Genomic DNA, 17,404 nt, shown 5'->3' on the forward strand with positions numbered 1-17,404 from the left:
TATGTATGGGGTGTGAGTTTCATCACATTATATAAACAAAAACAAAGTTGAACAAATGAGGATTCACTCAGCACAATTTATACTGTAGGGATCCTTCTTTCAAATAATTTTGACATTTTTATATGGAAGCGCTTGGCAAAGTTCCAAACATAGCGCCTAAATATGTTTGCATTCCTTTATTCAGGAAAGTTAGCGTATTCAGGATATGTTTACGTTCCTTTAGGTGCCCCACATCCAGTGACAAAATTGGAAAGGTAGCATGTTTTCACATTTAAGCACCTGACGTGTGTGGCAGAGTTTGAAGTACGGCGTTTGAATAAGTAAATTTCGAGTGGCCAATAAAAAATCTCGGTACGAATAAAAAAAGTTCTAAAACTACTAATAGCATGTCGGTCTTTTTCCATTGTGTTCCATATTATTTTCTCTCACTCTTTGTCTTTCAGGATCACAATCTCTATGTGCTAACTTCTTAATGGGCTGCTGCTTCAGAGAACCTTCTGACCTTGCATGACACGCAAAGGCAATCTTTTGTTTGACCGACAAATACTTCTCAAGTCTGCTACCCGCCGCGCCTTCACAAGAGCACCACGAAGAACCGACTGTGAAGACAAAAGTTCGTGAAAGGTTTCTCGATATCCTGCTCCCTCGCAGCTTGCAACCCGCTGACAAAAATGTGATAGGTGCCTTGTGTTGCGAAATGTGCTGATCAGTGGCCCAGGCAAAGCGTGTGGACGTGCAAACACCTTTGCATATCTAGTCTGATATTGTGGGAGTGTGCCCCTGTTCACCCTTGAACTATCGTTGAAAGACTCGAGGGAACGTTGCTCAGCATTGTGCTTTTTGCGTCCAGGATAAGGAATTCTTGATAAGCGTTGTTTCTGTAACTACGCAGGACGTGTCGAGGTTTATCCAAGGATACTGTGTGTATTATTTGAATTCTGCACAATATCTGTTATGTTATGATGCTACATGTGTATACATAAGTGAATAAATGTGTTGATTCAATGTGTACAGAGGCTCCTCTTACTGCGTCAAATATGCGCAAATACTTATCAGTTGTGTAGGTGAACGGTCTTGAAGTCTGTAATTGACATGATGTTAAATGTTCTCCTCTTTCTTTTAAATGTCTGATAACCATTAAGCCTTTCTAAACTGTGAGACTAAACTTGTCAATCATTTCGCTGATAGTGAAAGCCCAAGCCACTTGACAAACGACCTGTATTTCAACTGTGCAACTTGACTCTTAGAGGGGCACTAAAGACAAATAATGAGTTGCCGTGGTTTGTTGAAATAGCATTCCAGAAATCTCATAGTGTGTGTTTCATGCCATGGAAATGCTTAGTGAAAGAAAATCACTATTTAGTAGGCTTGTGCGAATAGTAAATTTTAGGTTCGAAGCGAATAGTGATTTTGGTCGAATAATTTCGAATCGAATTCGAATAATATATATCACATATTCTAAAGAAAAATGAGCATATTTGTCATGACCCAACCAACCTGCACAACGTTTTTTTTTTTTTTAATTGTAACAAGGCATGTCCAAATGTCATTCTTTTTGGTTCTAAGGAAGTGTAAGCAACTTTGAATAGTAGCAGGATTTGGCTTCCGGTAGAATGAAAATGATAACCTGTAAAATATGTTATGTTTTAAAATTTACTATACTTGGAGCATGTAAGCCGGTATAACAAGTTTTTAAACTTAAGAAATGATGAATCGATGTGAGGTTAATATGTTCATTTAACCTTGAAGCAGGGCTTCGCGGCAATGCGGATTTTCCTAGAAAGGTGTATTCACGGTAGAGCACCCCTCCACCGCAGTGAAACCACCTCTACAGGGGGGTTATAAGCGGACTAATATACACCTATTCGTTCATTTCGAATACTTCGAAATTTTCAATAATTTAAATTCGAATCGAAGCGAATTCGAATACTGTATTATTCGTTCGAATATCCGAACTGCTCGAATATTCGCACAAGCCTACGATTTAGTTGTCCGCATACGGTTGTAGCACACTTCAAACCACCCGCTTTGAGAGGAGCGTGTGACTTGGCATTCGTCATGCCTGTCCTTTACTGCTTGACTGCTGGTGCCGTGGTTTCTTGCTGCTTGTTTTTTCTTTGCTGAAGCTGCTGTTGATCATGCGGCGTACATTATTTGGGTATCTGACATCACGTGAAAGCAGAATCTTGTCGAACTTGCAGTTTGCGCGAATTTCATGAACAAGCAAAGCACACACAACAGTTCGCAATAACAAAACTACCACTCGGACGCGACCATGCTAGCATAGCGCAGCCCGGCAAAAACAGAGCTTTTGGACCACCCATGTCGTTCTTGAGGGTAACATCAAGAAGTTTTTTTTTTTTCCAACAGTAGAACAGAAATGCACAAGTTGCACTTTATTCCATCTTGTAATCCACTGCAGGGGCGTAGTCAAGGGAGGGGGGGTTGGGGGGGTTCAAACCCCCCCCGCAATTTTTCAGTTTTGCTTGCGTATATATACACGTGCACATACAAACGCACGCACGAACATACATAAAGTATGGTTGAACCCCCCCCCCCCCCCCGAAAAAAATTTGGCTACGCTCCTGATGCACTGCAATGATCTTTTTATCATGGGTAGCTTGATGACGAGCGACTAGTTGTACTGAGGGCCTACTACATTGTGAGGCTGGTACCAGAATGTCCCACAGGTGGCACAAATCGTATCCTACATTTACCTTACTTTCTCGATTACTAAAACGCTGCTGAACGTAATATTGGCGTCTTAGACATTCTCGAGCAGTGACCTTTCACCCTGACATATTTTAATTTGCCTTTAGTGTCCATGTAAATATGTAGACGAACGCGCAGAGCCATTTAAGTGAAATTTTGCATTCAAGTAAGAAAGTTATTGGAAGCTTCACCAGCTGCTTATTAAGTGAGGCATACAAAATATCTCAGCGACTCAATGTAGTGGTAAAAATTTCAACACTGTTGTAACATTTGTGGCCTTGTGTGGGGAGAGCGAGGGGGAGTACCCCTGCCAAGTCGCACAGGAATGATAGTGGGGGCAGCTGCACCCCCACCCCCCACCTGCATTGGCCCCAGTCATAGGTCGGCAAACTCACTCATGAGTCGACTCACTCAGACTCACTTAGACTCAGTTGGGCCGTAAGTCTGAGTCAGAGTGAGTCCGGGTGAGTACTATTTTGTTGAGTTTGAGCCCGAGTGAGTCAGGCTGAGGAAAATTTTAGTGAGTCTGAGTCCGAGTGAGTTCGCTTGATGAATATATTGGTGAGTCTGAGTCGGAGTGAGCCCTAAGAGCAAAATATATTTCTTGAGTGTGTCTGAGTGAGCTCCATCTGTTATTGCCGACCTATGGTCCTACTAAGCATTACTACCAGCCTTATATAGGCTTAAGTTTATATTCAAGTCTACTCAGATATATCTCAACGCACTAGCGTTCATGCACCATCTCAATATGCATTGATCAGAGGCGTGAATTGGGGGTGGGGAGGGGGTGCCATGACTTGCCCCGCAAACCTTCTACGGGAAGTTCATGATATAAATATCTCGTGTGAGTCGCGTATTTAATAAAAATGTCCTTAGTGGATTGAAACCACTTATAACTCGTATAAGACGTTACAAGGTCAAATGGCGTATCGTAGAGCATTGATTATGTGAGATATTGGCATTAAAAAGCATTGACACTGTGATCGAAGCAGCAAATTTTACCCTAACAGACTCACGAGTCGACTCACTCAGGCTCACCCAGACTCAGGTCAAGCCGCGAGTCTCAGTTGAGTGAGTCCGGCTGAGTAATGTACCAGTGAGTTTGAGCCCGAGTGAGCCCGGTTGAGAAAACGTTTAGTGAGTGTGAGTTAGTCCAGTTGAGTAAATTTTTGGTCAGTCTGAGTCCGAGTAAGCCCCTAGAGCAAAATATATTTCTTGAGTGAGTCTGAGTGAGCTCCAATCTTTTTGCCGACCTACAGGGGGGTTGTCTCGAACAGTGGAACCCAGATATAGAGAATCTGAAGGGGATCACAAAAAAGTTGTGTACATAGGTAATTCGATATACAAAATATTTTATCTATCGAAAGTATATTCAAGGGGATTTTGCAACTCTGATATACGCAATAATTCGTCAAATATGGGTTCAATATGAGAGTTCAACTATATTTCTCTTCCTAGTATGCCCACTGGCTTGGCATAAATGGTAAATAATAATTATGCGATAACCTGCATTTGATACTGGCTTCCTCTCTGCCATCAAAGGCACATGTTGGTACACTGGGAGCTACGATGTTTTCTCAATAACTGGCTCCTACTTACAAAGGAGATTGGGTTCACTGCAGACTAATAACGGAACTACATAAAGAACTACAGGGAACAAGACTGGTCTAAAAAAATAAACCTTACATGCATTATTCACAGCAAAATCTGATACGACTCATTCAGCAATAAGTCAACAAAAAAATTACGAAGAGATACATCCTACGGTCAGCAACACTAACAGGGTAATCTGTTAAACGATTTAGTAAACTCTCGTAGAGCAGTTGACATAGAGTCTTGGATTGTAACTGATGAGTGCCAAATGACAAAGGGTTTGATGCTCAAATTGAGCCAAGATTACAAGCCAGGATTATGAGAAATATTCTGTAAGGGAGCAGCATTGGTGGCATGACAGAAGAAAATGATCAAGTGTTTCTGGCTCATTACAAAATGAACTGAGGTTAGTTAATAAGAAATTGAATTTACGAAGGTAAGAATTTATACGTGGAATGTAGTAGTCTCCTCTCCTCACAGAGAGCGTTCATGGAACTCGAGATGTCACACTGAGTGTAGGTGTATTTCAATATGGACACTTTGGACTGCCCATCGCAGGTCCGACTTCCCCAATTAGAAGTGGCATTTACATGAAATGTGACGAGTGGTATATTTTAACTGTTGGAATGTGCTACGATGGCAAACCGCATAGATGGTCTTAGTGGAAGTGTGTGGACAGACCATGCAATTCGATTCATATTGAATTCAAGAATTTCTCTTCCAAGTTGTTGAATATTGTTTCTTTTTAATATATAAAGCATAGAATTGATTCTTGGAGGCCTCGGCAACAGGACAATGAAGGTGGCGTCACTTCTGAACTTCAGAATGATTCTTTTGCAGGACAACAACAATTGTTATGCAGGACTATTAACAAACAGAACACGCAGTGCAGGAAAGTTTCACCGAGTAATTTTCTAATGATTCAGTAAGAGTGGATTGCATTTTGGCATGCAGTCTACATGCAAATTTGTTGCTATCAATTATTTGACACATCTCCATGCTTGTGTTCCATAAAGAGAAATATGGTTTTTCTCGTGTTAGTAAGTTACCCCTTCACAATGCCAAAATCACCATTGTTGCAGCCAGAAGATGCTCAGCAGGTGAGAGAGAGAGAGAGAAACAACTTTATTATCAGCAGGTGAGAAAACATGTGAAACTACAGCCTACCTATTTCTTTATTGATGCAAATTAATGACGTCTTCTGAGGGAGCTTAAGATCTAGTGAGTTCCAGCTAATTTTATTGAGCCCATGTGAACAAGATACCAAAAAAGCGAAATTTGTGAGATTTAAGTGCTGAAGTTCCAGCATGAAATTCAGAAATTAAACGTGATTTTCTTGTCTAATAACATACCTCAAAGAATATCAGTCTAAATTGATTTCACTTCATTAACTGACTTTCACTTCAGTATCTCTTTAAAAAAACAGACTCAGTTTCGCCGCAAGGGCGAAGCAATGAATGCGATAGCACCCAATTAGAATGTCACACGAAGAACGGCAAGCAGCTTGATACTTGCAATACGCTGCTCAAGCGCAAAGGACGAACGAAAAGAACACACACAGGGCAAACGCGAACTAACAGCGGTCACAACTCGACACTTGCAGAGTGCTGTTCAAACACAAGGAAGGACACTCGAAAAGAAGGCACAAGTATACACGGTACGAGTGCGAACTAACAACTGTCACCGTTGTTACTCTTTTGTGTTTGAGCAGCGCGCTATAACCCAGCGTTCTTAGATACTTTTTCATCTTGAAAACTGCCGCGCGTGGAGTGACCCCTCCGCGTCTCCTGCCGCGTGGTGGCGTTCGACGTAGTGTTTACCCAATGTTCCACATCGCGAGTGGGTACAGGAATGGGCCACTTTTTAGTGTGTGTCTCAAGGGCACTTTTCAAACTAAAGCAAAATCTAGGAGTGTTGCTTCAAAGCGTGCCCTTCGGGCAATCTCGTGGGTGAACTGCACATGCTGAAGTGCCTCTGAGCTCTGCGTACCGCCATCAGTAAATGGTGTGTATAAATAGCTTGCCGTTAGCATACAAAACAATGAATGCCGTGTGGCCCAGTTGTCTAACACGGCATGCTGCAGAGCAAGGGGTAGCAGGTTCAAATCCCGGTGGTGAGTTTCAAATATTTTTTTTTGTCTGACTTATTTTTCTTTGTGGCTTTTATTTATATATACACACATATACATATAAGGGACATGACGGCGACGGCAAAAAGCCGCCGAGAGTGTCCATGTAATTGCTATTGCAGTAATAGGTACATCTGGCAAAGTCTTGACAATGTCAATTTGGCCTATGATTTAAAGCGTTTATCATGTACAAGCTCCTCAGTTATTCAGGTTTCTAAATGTGAACAGAATTACACTGGTGTCACATGGACACTTGACTGAGATCGGGCCTGATCCAGATTGATTCCGGATCATGATTTGCCCCTTTACACAAGCTGCAGAAGGGAGCCAATCACTGCAAAGAAATTTGATTCTGATCAGGCTCAATCACGATAAGCAGCACACGGCGTCAAACTGGCATTGTACACACGTCAGTATGTATTTTCTTGTGTATAAGCTACACCCCCAACCAATGCTCTTATATTTTAGAAATCCAAGAGCTTTGCCTCCAACTACAGCCTGCAAGAAAAAAAAAAAAAAAAATTCCTGCTCATTGTCGTGCAGCCGTCTTCCTTGCATTGTTGCATTACTGTGAAGCCACCTTGTGCACCGAAACTCTTGTATAACTTGTGTGCAGACTTAAATAATAATATCTGGGGTTTAACGTCCCAAAACCACGATATGATTATGAGAGACGCCGTAGTGGAGGGCTCCGGAAATTTCGACCACCTGGGGTTCTTTAACGTGCACCTAAATCTAAGTACACGGGCCTCAAACATTTTCGCCTCCATCGAAAATGCAGCCGCCGCGGCCGGGATTCGATCCCGCGACCTTCGGGTCAGCAGTCGAGCGCCATAACCACTAGACCACCGTGGCGGGGCGTGTGCAGACTTCAGCTACAAATGTTAATTTGCATACTTTCTGAGCAGGTCATATACATGAACATACAGCTTGCCTGAATTTTTTTTCTTACATTAAGCACTCTGTGCAAACTTCATTTTTCATCTCTCTCTATTCAATTCACTTTTTGAAACCTTTTTTTTTCTCTAGAATGTTCATACTGAATTCTATTCACAGCTTTGTAACTGCAAGCCAGTTAATGTATTGCATGCAGACAGCAAAAAAGTAAATAAATAGCAGATAAGTATGTAGGGACTTCATAATCTCCTAGGATCCACTCCCACACAGTACATTAGCTTACTTTGAAGGCTGCCCAAAAGGGCCAACCTACTGGATGTTCGGGCACCCACAAATTCTTTGTGCTTTTGGTCGGCACTGCAATGACTGTTGAGCTCAAATTTTGCTAACACAGTATTGCCTCTAAATTCACCAATTAAAACAAGCATGTGTGTTCAGTGTCAGCCTTTTGGAGTTTGTGGTCTTGACTTATTTCTTGTGTCGGTATTTGCACTACCCATCTTTAAAAAATAATTGTCAGCAATGTTTTGCATGATGCCACAACATACCCAGCACACTACAGATGAGACATGTGAAAATGTGCTTGAAGTTTCAGGAATCCAAGACAGGTGGATTTAATTGGAATTCCAAGGCAACATAATACAGTCTGTAAACGCTTTCTTTTTTCTGGGGTTTAACGTCCCAAAACCACAATAAGATTATGAGGGACGGCATAGTGGAGGGCTCCGGGAATTTCGACCACCTGGGGTTATGTAACGTGCACCTAAATCTAAGTACACGGGCCTCAAACATTTTCGCCTCCATCGAAAATGCAGCCCCTGCGGCCGGGATTCGAACCCGTGACCTTCGGCTCAGCGATAGAGCGCCACAACCACTACACCACTGTGGTGGGGCGGTCTGCAAAAGCTACGAACCTATATTTGTGTGGCTGCATACAAATGCGTCACTGATCATGACATTTTTCATAAGTAAACCAGTGACACAAATCTAAGTTTTTTTTTCAGCCGTGCATGGGCTATTTGAGAATTCAGATATACGCTGCACTTGCAGAATAAGAAAAACAAAAATGTCGCCAAGAAACGGGTTTATTTGTTATAGAACAAATAGCTGGAAGAAATGAAGGAAACAACAAAAAGGATGTGTGTTGCATGCACAAGGAAATAGACTCGCGAAACTGTGAAAGCCACGAAACAGTTGCACAATGTGAAAGAGTGAATGAAAGAAAATGACGATACAGAAGGCAATTTGCATTTTTTGAACGTTTTTGGCAGTTTATACACTTTTTTTTACATTTTTTGAAGTTTATGAGCAAGGAATTACATGTCCAGCTAGTCTAGCACAGGAAGAAGCTAGTCCCACAAGCGAGGTAGTGTATTTTTTTTCCCGAACAGTGCATACATGCTTGCTATCTTTGCAATCTAGAAGGCTAACTTATGCCCTAAAACACTGCGTTGGTCCCAAACGAACATCTACATTACGCCTTATAGAACAATTACGTGTCGAACATCGATGACACATTCTTTACTAGAAAGAAAGAAGTTCAACGGAATCACGCCGCCATGCCTAGGTCACGTTGGGAGCTAAACAGGTAACGAAATTCTTGGTTTAACGAACTACTAAACACTCGCTTGTGGTTTCTAAGCTCTAAGTTTAACGCGCGGTCTCTGAAAATGCCCTCCCCGAACAACATCCCAATTGTGAATTTGCCGCCCAACCCAAGAGAATTTGGCCCCCGCAACTTTGAAGCCCCTTTTCTTGTTGCTAATGCTTGAACACTCAAAAGGTTACACGCTTTGGATCTCCTCCCCGAAAGAGTTGCAGAAAAAGGAACAAAACGAAGAAACTGTTGGTGCAGCAGTAGAGCCAGGAAGGATGCCGGGTTACTGATGGCCTCCCACGTCTCACTCAATGGCGTATGCCATGTAGAGGAGCCCTTCAGAAGTTGACTGCGGCACGAGCGGATGCCCCGGGGCCAGTGCGGTGAAGCCCAGGAACATGAACGTGCGCACGATGCCAGCTGCAGGAATTGAAAGGCACTGTTAGGCAACCGAAGTAGAAACGTACCGCCGTGCAGAGACTGCTTGGCGCAAGAAGCGATTGCAATGCAAGACCAAACACCGTGATCTGGTTCCATGCAATGCATAGGAGAAAGACGCGCTGACAAAACTGCACATTTCGAACCTACTGCTCAGTTTGGGGATTGAGACTCTCGCGAAACGTTAGCAACAAGGCCGAAGTAAAGCTTAGGAGAGATTATTTAAGGGGGGATGTGGCTTTGGAAAACAGACTTTCTTATAACTTGACAGATGTTGATGAAAATTGGTACAGATATTCAGCATGTCTCCCTGCTGCTTCTAAAAAGTTTCAGAGTAATATCTTCAGAACTTTTTATTCAATTAAATTTTTACTTCTTGCATTCCTTTACACTTTGCGCAATGCCTGGAGAGTTTAAAAAAAGGACTAGAAGGCTAGGTGAATATTTGTTGCTTAGCTAAATGCACGCCGAGTGTCATTTGCTTTATTTTTTTTTGCAACACAATATTCTTGCATTGCGATTCTTTTTGATACCTTCAAATCGGGCACACTCTTGGGGTGAACAAGTAGTCACTTCGTAAAATTACAAAGTGTCAAAGTAAGAAAGAAAGAATGTCACGACATGCATTGCAGTCTAAGAAACATGACAAAAGAAACGGAGCCAAAATAGGCCAAACGGTTACGAAGAAAATGGCTGCGCAAACTTGGCAGGCAGGCAAAAAGGCACTTTTGAGAAAACGGCTCTCGAAGTTTCACCTTGCGTCCAGTGATCTGAATGCACCAGGATCGTAGTTTTTGGTGTCCTTGGTGATGCGAGGTCTCTTGAGCATTTGGTGCTTGCTTTGGTGCACTTTTGATGCCTTTTTTTCCCGTATGGCATCCTTCTCTGCGGCTCTTTGAATGGAGTGCTTTTCAGGCTTCTGGCCAAGTGATGCACAAAACTCTCTATAAGCATGGAGAGTGCTAGTATTGTACTTGCAGACTGCCTCATTGACAGCTGTTTCGGCGGCAATCAGTGAAGTGTTTATCTCTTCTGGTAGAATTGACCAAACTACCGAATGAAGACTCTCGGCCGCATTTTGACTTTTTATTTTGTTTTGGCAACAGCCGAGCAACTGAAGGTGGTCAGGTTTTTAGTAGATTGGCAGCAATGCAGTGCTGCCAATTTATACGTGTGTGGTGGTGGAGCCTTGCCTTCAGCTTCTGCAGCACGGTACCTGCACCAGCTCAGGGACCCAAGTGGGCAGAATTCATGGCGTGGCTCTTCATCTCTCGAGGTGACATGACAGAACGTTGCCATTATGGCCTTTTGCATGTCATCAATGTCAACATTGTCACGGATAGCCATACCATAACCAGTCAGTCTTTTAAATTAATCAGGTCTGAGTCAGGCCGGCCCATCCTCCAAGTGGTTGATCTTTTTTGCTTCTTCATACAGGTGTTGGCAGAGCTGTACCCATACTCTTTTTGACATGATTTATACAGTCTTCTTTAGCCAATGGAATAAATCCGCATGTTCTTCAGAAAGAGTCAGGGAAGTATCACTGTCTCTATCACAAACATTGGATGTGTGTTGGAGTTCATTCTTTCCAGTGAGCTTCTGAATAAAATTAAGGTGGGGGTCGTGGCATTCAGTACCAACTTTCTTATTCCTTCGTAGGTTTTCATGAAAATTGGCACACTCATTGCAAACATTTCTGGTATGAAATATATGAGCAGTTTATTCAATAACGCGAGTTGGTCAGACATAAATTCAACTCCCTGCTTCACACACGCCACGCTCATTTGCAAACCTCGCCTGTGATGCGTTTCATCATCCACTCGGTCGCGGAAACTGCAATTTGCGAGGCTTTCGTTATTTTAGAAGATTCATCAGAGCTAGCGGCGATACCAAGCACGAATCCAAGCGTGCCTAAATTGCATCACCAGCGCCTTCTTTCATGCCGATGTACTCGGCCGCGGGGTCCGGGAAGTCGCGCACTATATGCTGGCTGGCGGCATTCGGCGACAATACGCAGTGCTCAGCCGCGGCGACGAAAAATCGGCGCGCGTAACGTACTTGGTCTCTCATTTTGCGGCGCCGACGCGCGAAATTGCTAGCCGCTGCTCGGAGCAGTCAATGTACGATGGGCTTGACCGGGAGTCCGCTGCCGATGCGTAAAGTGCCCATCCGCACTTTCGAGTAGCCAGCGGACGATGCGATTTGTTGCTTGCGACGAAGCACAGTGCGGCTTGTCTGCTAGCGCGATGTCCGTGCCCGCAAAGTTCGGATTCGTCTCGTAAACCAGCGCCGTAAGCGGAGTTAGGCCTAGCCACGACTCCGAGCAGTAAGCTCGGTCGCGGTGTGTGTGGCCGCGATGCCCGATGTTTCAAAGCACGTTATGTTAGATCGCGAGTACAAAGAGTAGTCCCGCGAAGTTCTTCGTCACGGAGGACGAAGTGCTGACAAGCTGAACTACCCGAGACGCGCATCTGCGATGTTCGCGACGAGCGCGGCACGCTACCGTCTATCGTACGATGATTACAGCGCTTCCGCTTGCGGCTGTCAAACTACAGGGTAATCATATTCTAAATTATCGTCGACCCGTGTACACAGAACGAGAACAGGTAACATCGCGACGCGTAAGCAGCAGACAACTGTCCTCTGGAAGCGAGCATCGGACCAATGGCGAGGCGTGCTGGAGCAACATGGCGGACGCGGCCAATCGGAGGCCTCGAAACGACCTTCAGAGATTTGCTTTTTGTGCGCTTGTTTTTAAAGGGAGGAGCCAGCTGAGGCGGGGAATTTGAAAAGGAAGAAATGCCCTTTACAACGAGCTCAAAATGGCGGCGCCCGGTTGTACCGTTGCGGAGCAAGAATTTTTTGAAAAGCACTGTTTTTTTGCGATCTCCACAATAATTTTCGACACCTCGGCCCGCGCAACTAATTTTTTAAAGCACTTCTAGGTGGTTTTCAGTGAAGATATTTTGGAATCAGATAGAAAAAAGGCTACAGAAACTGAAAATGTGATTTTCAAAAAATCGATTTTTTTGCCATTTTGCGCGATACGAAAGCCGCGTCCCCCCTTAAGCAACTAAATACCAGATCTGAACAGAGAACTTGCTCTAGACATCAAACCAACTAAATCTGCAGTGTAATCCACTTGATATTTTCATGCCAGTGCAAAGCACAGCAAAAGTACTGTTGCATCAAACAGTTGTAACTAAATACTGTCACTGGAAATAGGGCATAAAAATTAAATTACAAGAATTTTATGCGCCATAAAGCGTGATACGATAACGAGGCATGCTGTGTTGGGGTTACAAGAGATTATTTTAATGTACACCTACATATAAATTCATTGGAGTTCTTTTTTTCCCCTTTTTTTTGCATTTCACTACCATCGGTATGCAGCCGCTAAGCCACTATAGATTCCGAGAAAGGGTTGTGGTAAGGACCTCTGTCGGTGCGGTCCTTGTTGAAGAAGACCAGGACATGGGTGCAACCCAGCTGCTCCTCGGCAAACTCGAGCAGTGTGACAAAGGCCTCGCGAGAGCCATCGGGCAGCACACAGGACGGCAGCTGCACGTACAGCCGGCCCTGGCACAGCACCGTCTCCCAGTTGACCTCGGTCTGCTCCGTCAGACGGCAGCGGAACGTCAGTCGCACCGCTTCCTCGCTCCACTGCCGCGAAAACAGCTCTCCTCCCTTCTGCAATAGAAGGTACACTTCAGTCACTCTACAAAAATGCGTTTGGGTTAGTTGGTGTCTGATACATAATGCTTTGTCTTGCGCAAAATCAAAGTGAACAAGACCACAGATGAAATGTGCACAAACATGCATTGCACCTGCGCATGTTTCTTCCTTGCGTTCTTGTTAACTTTGACGTTGCAAACACGCAGACAAAAAAAAAAATGTTATGGTTCACGCTACAAGTGTTGCACTACAGTGGCAAATTGAACAAGTGCACTCCAATGTTCTCAAGAGTCCATGAAGCCTGTTGCAGCAAATGTTAAAGGGATACTGAACAAAAATTTGAAAAAGCTACGAAAACACTTGCATTCGACTCGGACGACACGACTGTTCCTGTAAACAGCGTTTATTTCACGTAATTTCGAGCAGTTGGCCGTATTTTTAGTGGATTGTGAGAGCGCGGCGGCTGCACGCCAGTGCGCTTGTCGACGGCCGTGACGTCAAATGCTCCAGCAAGAGGGGCACAACCGGCACGCTCTCTCCTGCCCAGCCACTTCCCTTTCCCCACCTCTTCTCTCAAGAACACCTTCCCGACCGCGAGAACAAGTTTTGAGAGAGACGCGCGGCAGCGGGTGGCGGCTTGCGATGTCGATTGGTAAGCGATTTTGCAGCGAGCACGGTTGGCGAGTCAGTATCCGCCGAGTTTCGCCTCACTTCCTCTTTAGTTCGCGGCGCGGCCGCTAGACGCGCCAATTTGCGAAAAATGCATCAAATTCATTATTTTTTGCTAGTCTCCGGCTGAAATGAAGGTCGTTTCAACAAATTTCAGCACCCAATCTTTCAATTGGGCCATTTATCTCGGCGGTGAAAATTTTGTTCAGTATCCCTTTAAGGAACACCAAGCTACTATGCAGCACAGGCGAAAGCCATTAACGCACAACCTGACCCCTCCAACAAAACTTGTGGGAAAATGTCAATTGCCATCCCACCGTGATGCTATGAGGCTGCTCTGGAAATTCAGTAAATTCAGGGATACCATTCACGATGGGCTCTGGAGTTGCACAACCTTGACCCCGGACCAAAAAAAAAAAAAAAAAAAAAAAAAGCTCCGCAAATGGCAGCATTTACAAAATTACCTTTCACAGGAAAAAAAGAAAAGCCAACTGGTCTGTTATTAGGTATTTTTCAGCATATACAGTTGCAACACTTAACCCTGGATTTCTCAGCCATTATGTGCTGCACAATGTACTATTTCACAGGTTCCAATTTAATTATTTTGAGGTCAAATTAACCTGCAACTCCCCGCACCAATGACAACACACGACAAAGTATGCATACAAAGAGATCACCGAGTGCATTCAACTTCAGTTAATGTGTTCTTTTAACGAGAAAAGTATTTGCTCTTTTTGACAGTATGAATGGCACGGGCAATTAAAAGCTAATGAGACTAAGCATGCTGTTCCACAGGAACACTGTCAGAGCGAGGTCACATTTAACACAAAAATACCTTTACACTGGCAAATTATATATTTTATCTCTACGTCGCCACATGCTTAATGTCAAAGGCTGGCAATGAACGCAAAGTAGGATCCACTACACATCTTGGTGTTCATCTTACTCGAACATGGGAGTTGTCCACAGGGGGCGCTTTCAGAGACCCCACGCCGCTGCCTCCTGTGCTTGACAGCGACACGTCGGCGGCATGGGGCGCATCAGGAGCACCACAGAGGCCCAGCACCCAGAGAGATACAGTAGTGGCGCAGCAGCGTCCTGCAAATTATCATAAGCAATAACTTAGTGCATTATTTGCACAGTGGTACATGCCTAGGCATTGTCTGTTCCCTCGTATCCAATTGTTAGGAGCTAAACACACGCAAGCAAAAAGCCCATGGCGCTGATGACAGACTAGCATGCATCACGTATTGATACATTACTGCAACCTGTTAAAATAATGTAGCAAATTTTAAATGCGGAGCACTTAAGAACCTGGCTTGTCGTCCATACCTGCATCTCATGTGGCATGATCACGCTCAGAGTAAAGCGCTTGACATGGACCATAATGAGGCTAGCAATGCACAAAACCTGGTTAAAATGAAGGAACAAGAATAATTAACAGAAATAACCAAGAAGTAATCCCAATAATTAACCTAAAGAGGTAATGAAACTATTTTTCGAAACGAGTTTACCCCGCCATAGCAACCTCCTGTATAGAGACAGCTCTGAGCAAGTGTGAAGCTCAGCAAATGCTGATGTATTATTTTGATATTACAGTCAATTTTCCCCATGGCACACCTACCGACATCGGCACTAGCTTGAAGTCAGGCTACAGTACTAATTCTGGTGACTTCACACTGCTGTCTGGCTAGATGTGATGACATCAGGTACCAGACCTCCCAAAATGGCTGCTTGTGGTGTGCATCACCAATGGAGCCACGGTGCGAAGTGACCGTCGAAACATTGCAATATCTTGCGATCTTGTGCGAGCACGCGAAGAGAAGCTCATACCGTGTTGTGACGTCAGGCTACAGTAGGAACCAACACTAATTTTTAAAAACTTACTGCAATTACTTTATCAAGGTGCACTCATGCTTAGCAGTGCATTTTCTAGGCTCTTGAGGGCTTTGCCTTTCATTTGAAGCAAGACAACGACAAATGAAAGTTTTCGTGGCAAAATCCCTTAAAATCGCTAAAAGCGTTTCAGAAACGTGCGACTGACTCCGGAGCCACACAAGAGCGGGCGCCACTGCCTCGCCGAGCAAATGCCCCTCCACCTGCGCTCCGCAGGCGCTGCGCCGCTACATTCCATTGGGGGGGGGGGGGGGGGGGGCTCGCTGCAGACGACGTGTATATCAACTGCCGTAACAAGAGGGAAGTCGATAAAGTGCAGCAAAAAGTAGCGCACTTGTCGGACACAGAGTTTGCGAATTCCCTCACATGAGTCTACTCGTGCCGGGCAAGCCCTACATGCTTACCTCAAACATTGACGTCATCGACCCTTTCGTAAACAGAACAGTGGGAGCTCTACGAACGGGAATCGCTGGCTGCCTGTGCTATGCACTTCCTCCGGTTTCACAGTAGTGGAACTGCCACACTTTTTTTTTTTTAACAAGATAGGACCTGCGCCAGCTCCAGGTGCACACCACACCGCAGGTCTTCCAACAGGCTGCTCTGGAGCTACCTCCGCAATATCAAATTAAAACTTGCGAAAAGTCAGCTGCTTATTGTTACAGCCGCTAAAGGCTGAATCCTATCATATGAACGCTTTTGCACAAATAGAAGTAGTGTTACGAGATGAAGTCGTATTTGTATACGTAAGAAATAAGCCTCTACAGTCAGACCCAATATCGCTAAAGCCAAATTTTTTAAAAATATCTAATATTGAAGTAGACTCCAGCGTAAAATTAAGCAAGGTCAGTGCCGCCTGCATATATGTATATATATATATATATATATATATATATATATATATATGACGCTGCAAGTCATCGTTTCAAGGCCGTGAAGTGAACTGGAATTGTTTTGCAACCACAGCGAAAGCTGCTATGGAAGCGATATATATATATATACACACACACACACACACACACACACACACACACACACAAAACAATTCCAGTTCACTTCACGGCCTTGAAACGATGACTTGCAGCGTCGCCTTCTCACCGCGCCACTAATCCGTAAATGATCTTTAAATGTCGCCTTCCTTCCACCAAACAATGTGATTACGCCAGAACACCTGTAATACGACAACATCCACAATACTCCGAGCGCTAGGGTAAGCGGTAAACAATGAACGAAATATAACGAGAATAGAGGGGAGGGGGAGAGGGCCACGATCAAACCCTCATCTCCCACGTAACAGAATGGTGGAGGCCTCTTGTTGTCCACCACTTTCTATAAAGAAACCTAAACATGCAACGATACACCTCACGCTACAGGCGCGGGGTCACTTGTGCGAAGAAGAGTCAAGACTGGTTATTGACGAACGGCACACATTGCGCCACAATTTTGTTTTCACCACTGAACCGAAAGTTAATTTCTGCGAGCGATGTTGGTATTGCTTGCTATCGGACGGTTTTGCAGCGACGAGGCTAAACTAGGTCACCACATCAGTACGCAGTCGAATGCGACATCAGAAATAAAGGAGGTGGCGGGAGAGGGCAGAGTTGCTCCGATATGGCAGCCGACGGGAAGTTTCTGGGTGGTTCGGCGGTCACGGGACAACAAAAGGCACGCGATAAATATCTCCAAGGGCCGCTCATTAAAACGGCACAGCGTTCGCAACGGCATCCTGTCTACGTGCCAGCGGAAGGCGCCTGGGTTTCGGAGCGAAAGGAAGTCGCGATTTACAGCGCAAAAATTAATCG

General features: G+C 44.4%; 1 protein-coding gene across 1 annotated transcript; it reads right to left on the reverse strand.

The window, feature by feature from the left end:
* Positions 1–8,407: 8,407 nt before the first annotated feature.
* Positions 8,408–15,495, reverse strand: LOC119395061 (ornithine decarboxylase antizyme 1). The gene is made up of 4 exons (XM_037662355.2): positions 15,423–15,495; positions 14,656–14,807; positions 12,803–13,058; positions 8,408–9,347 (listed from the first exon to the last, which is right to left on the reverse strand). Exons 1-4 carry the CDS (start codon positions 15,493–15,495, stop codon positions 9,232–9,234), a joined length of 597 nt encoding a protein of 198 aa, XP_037518283.1. The 3' UTR covers positions 8,408–9,231.
* Positions 15,496–17,404: the final 1,909 nt, after the last annotated feature.

This window comes from Rhipicephalus sanguineus, chromosome 5 (assembly GCF_013339695.2).
Source record: "Rhipicephalus sanguineus isolate Rsan-2018 chromosome 5, BIME_Rsan_1.4, whole genome shotgun sequence".
NCBI lineage: Eukaryota > Metazoa > Arthropoda > Arachnida > Ixodida > Ixodidae > Rhipicephalus > Rhipicephalus sanguineus.

What these genes read in the sequence shown, in the direction of transcription:
- LOC119395061 (XM_037662355.2), bottom strand. Translation starts at nt 15,495, where the DNA reads ATGTTTCGACGGTCACTTCGCACCGTGGCTCCATTGGTGATGCACACC. An exon ending in CAGCCATTTTGGGAGGTCTG is followed by an intron (nt 14,808 to 15,422) that starts GTACCTGATGTC and finishes GATAATTTGCAG; the next exon opens with GACGCTGCTGCGCCACTACT. An exon ending in TGGACAACTCCCATGTTCGA is followed by an intron (nt 13,059 to 14,655) that starts GTAAGATGAACA and finishes TACCTTCTATTG; the next exon opens with CAGAAGGGAGGAGAGCTGTT.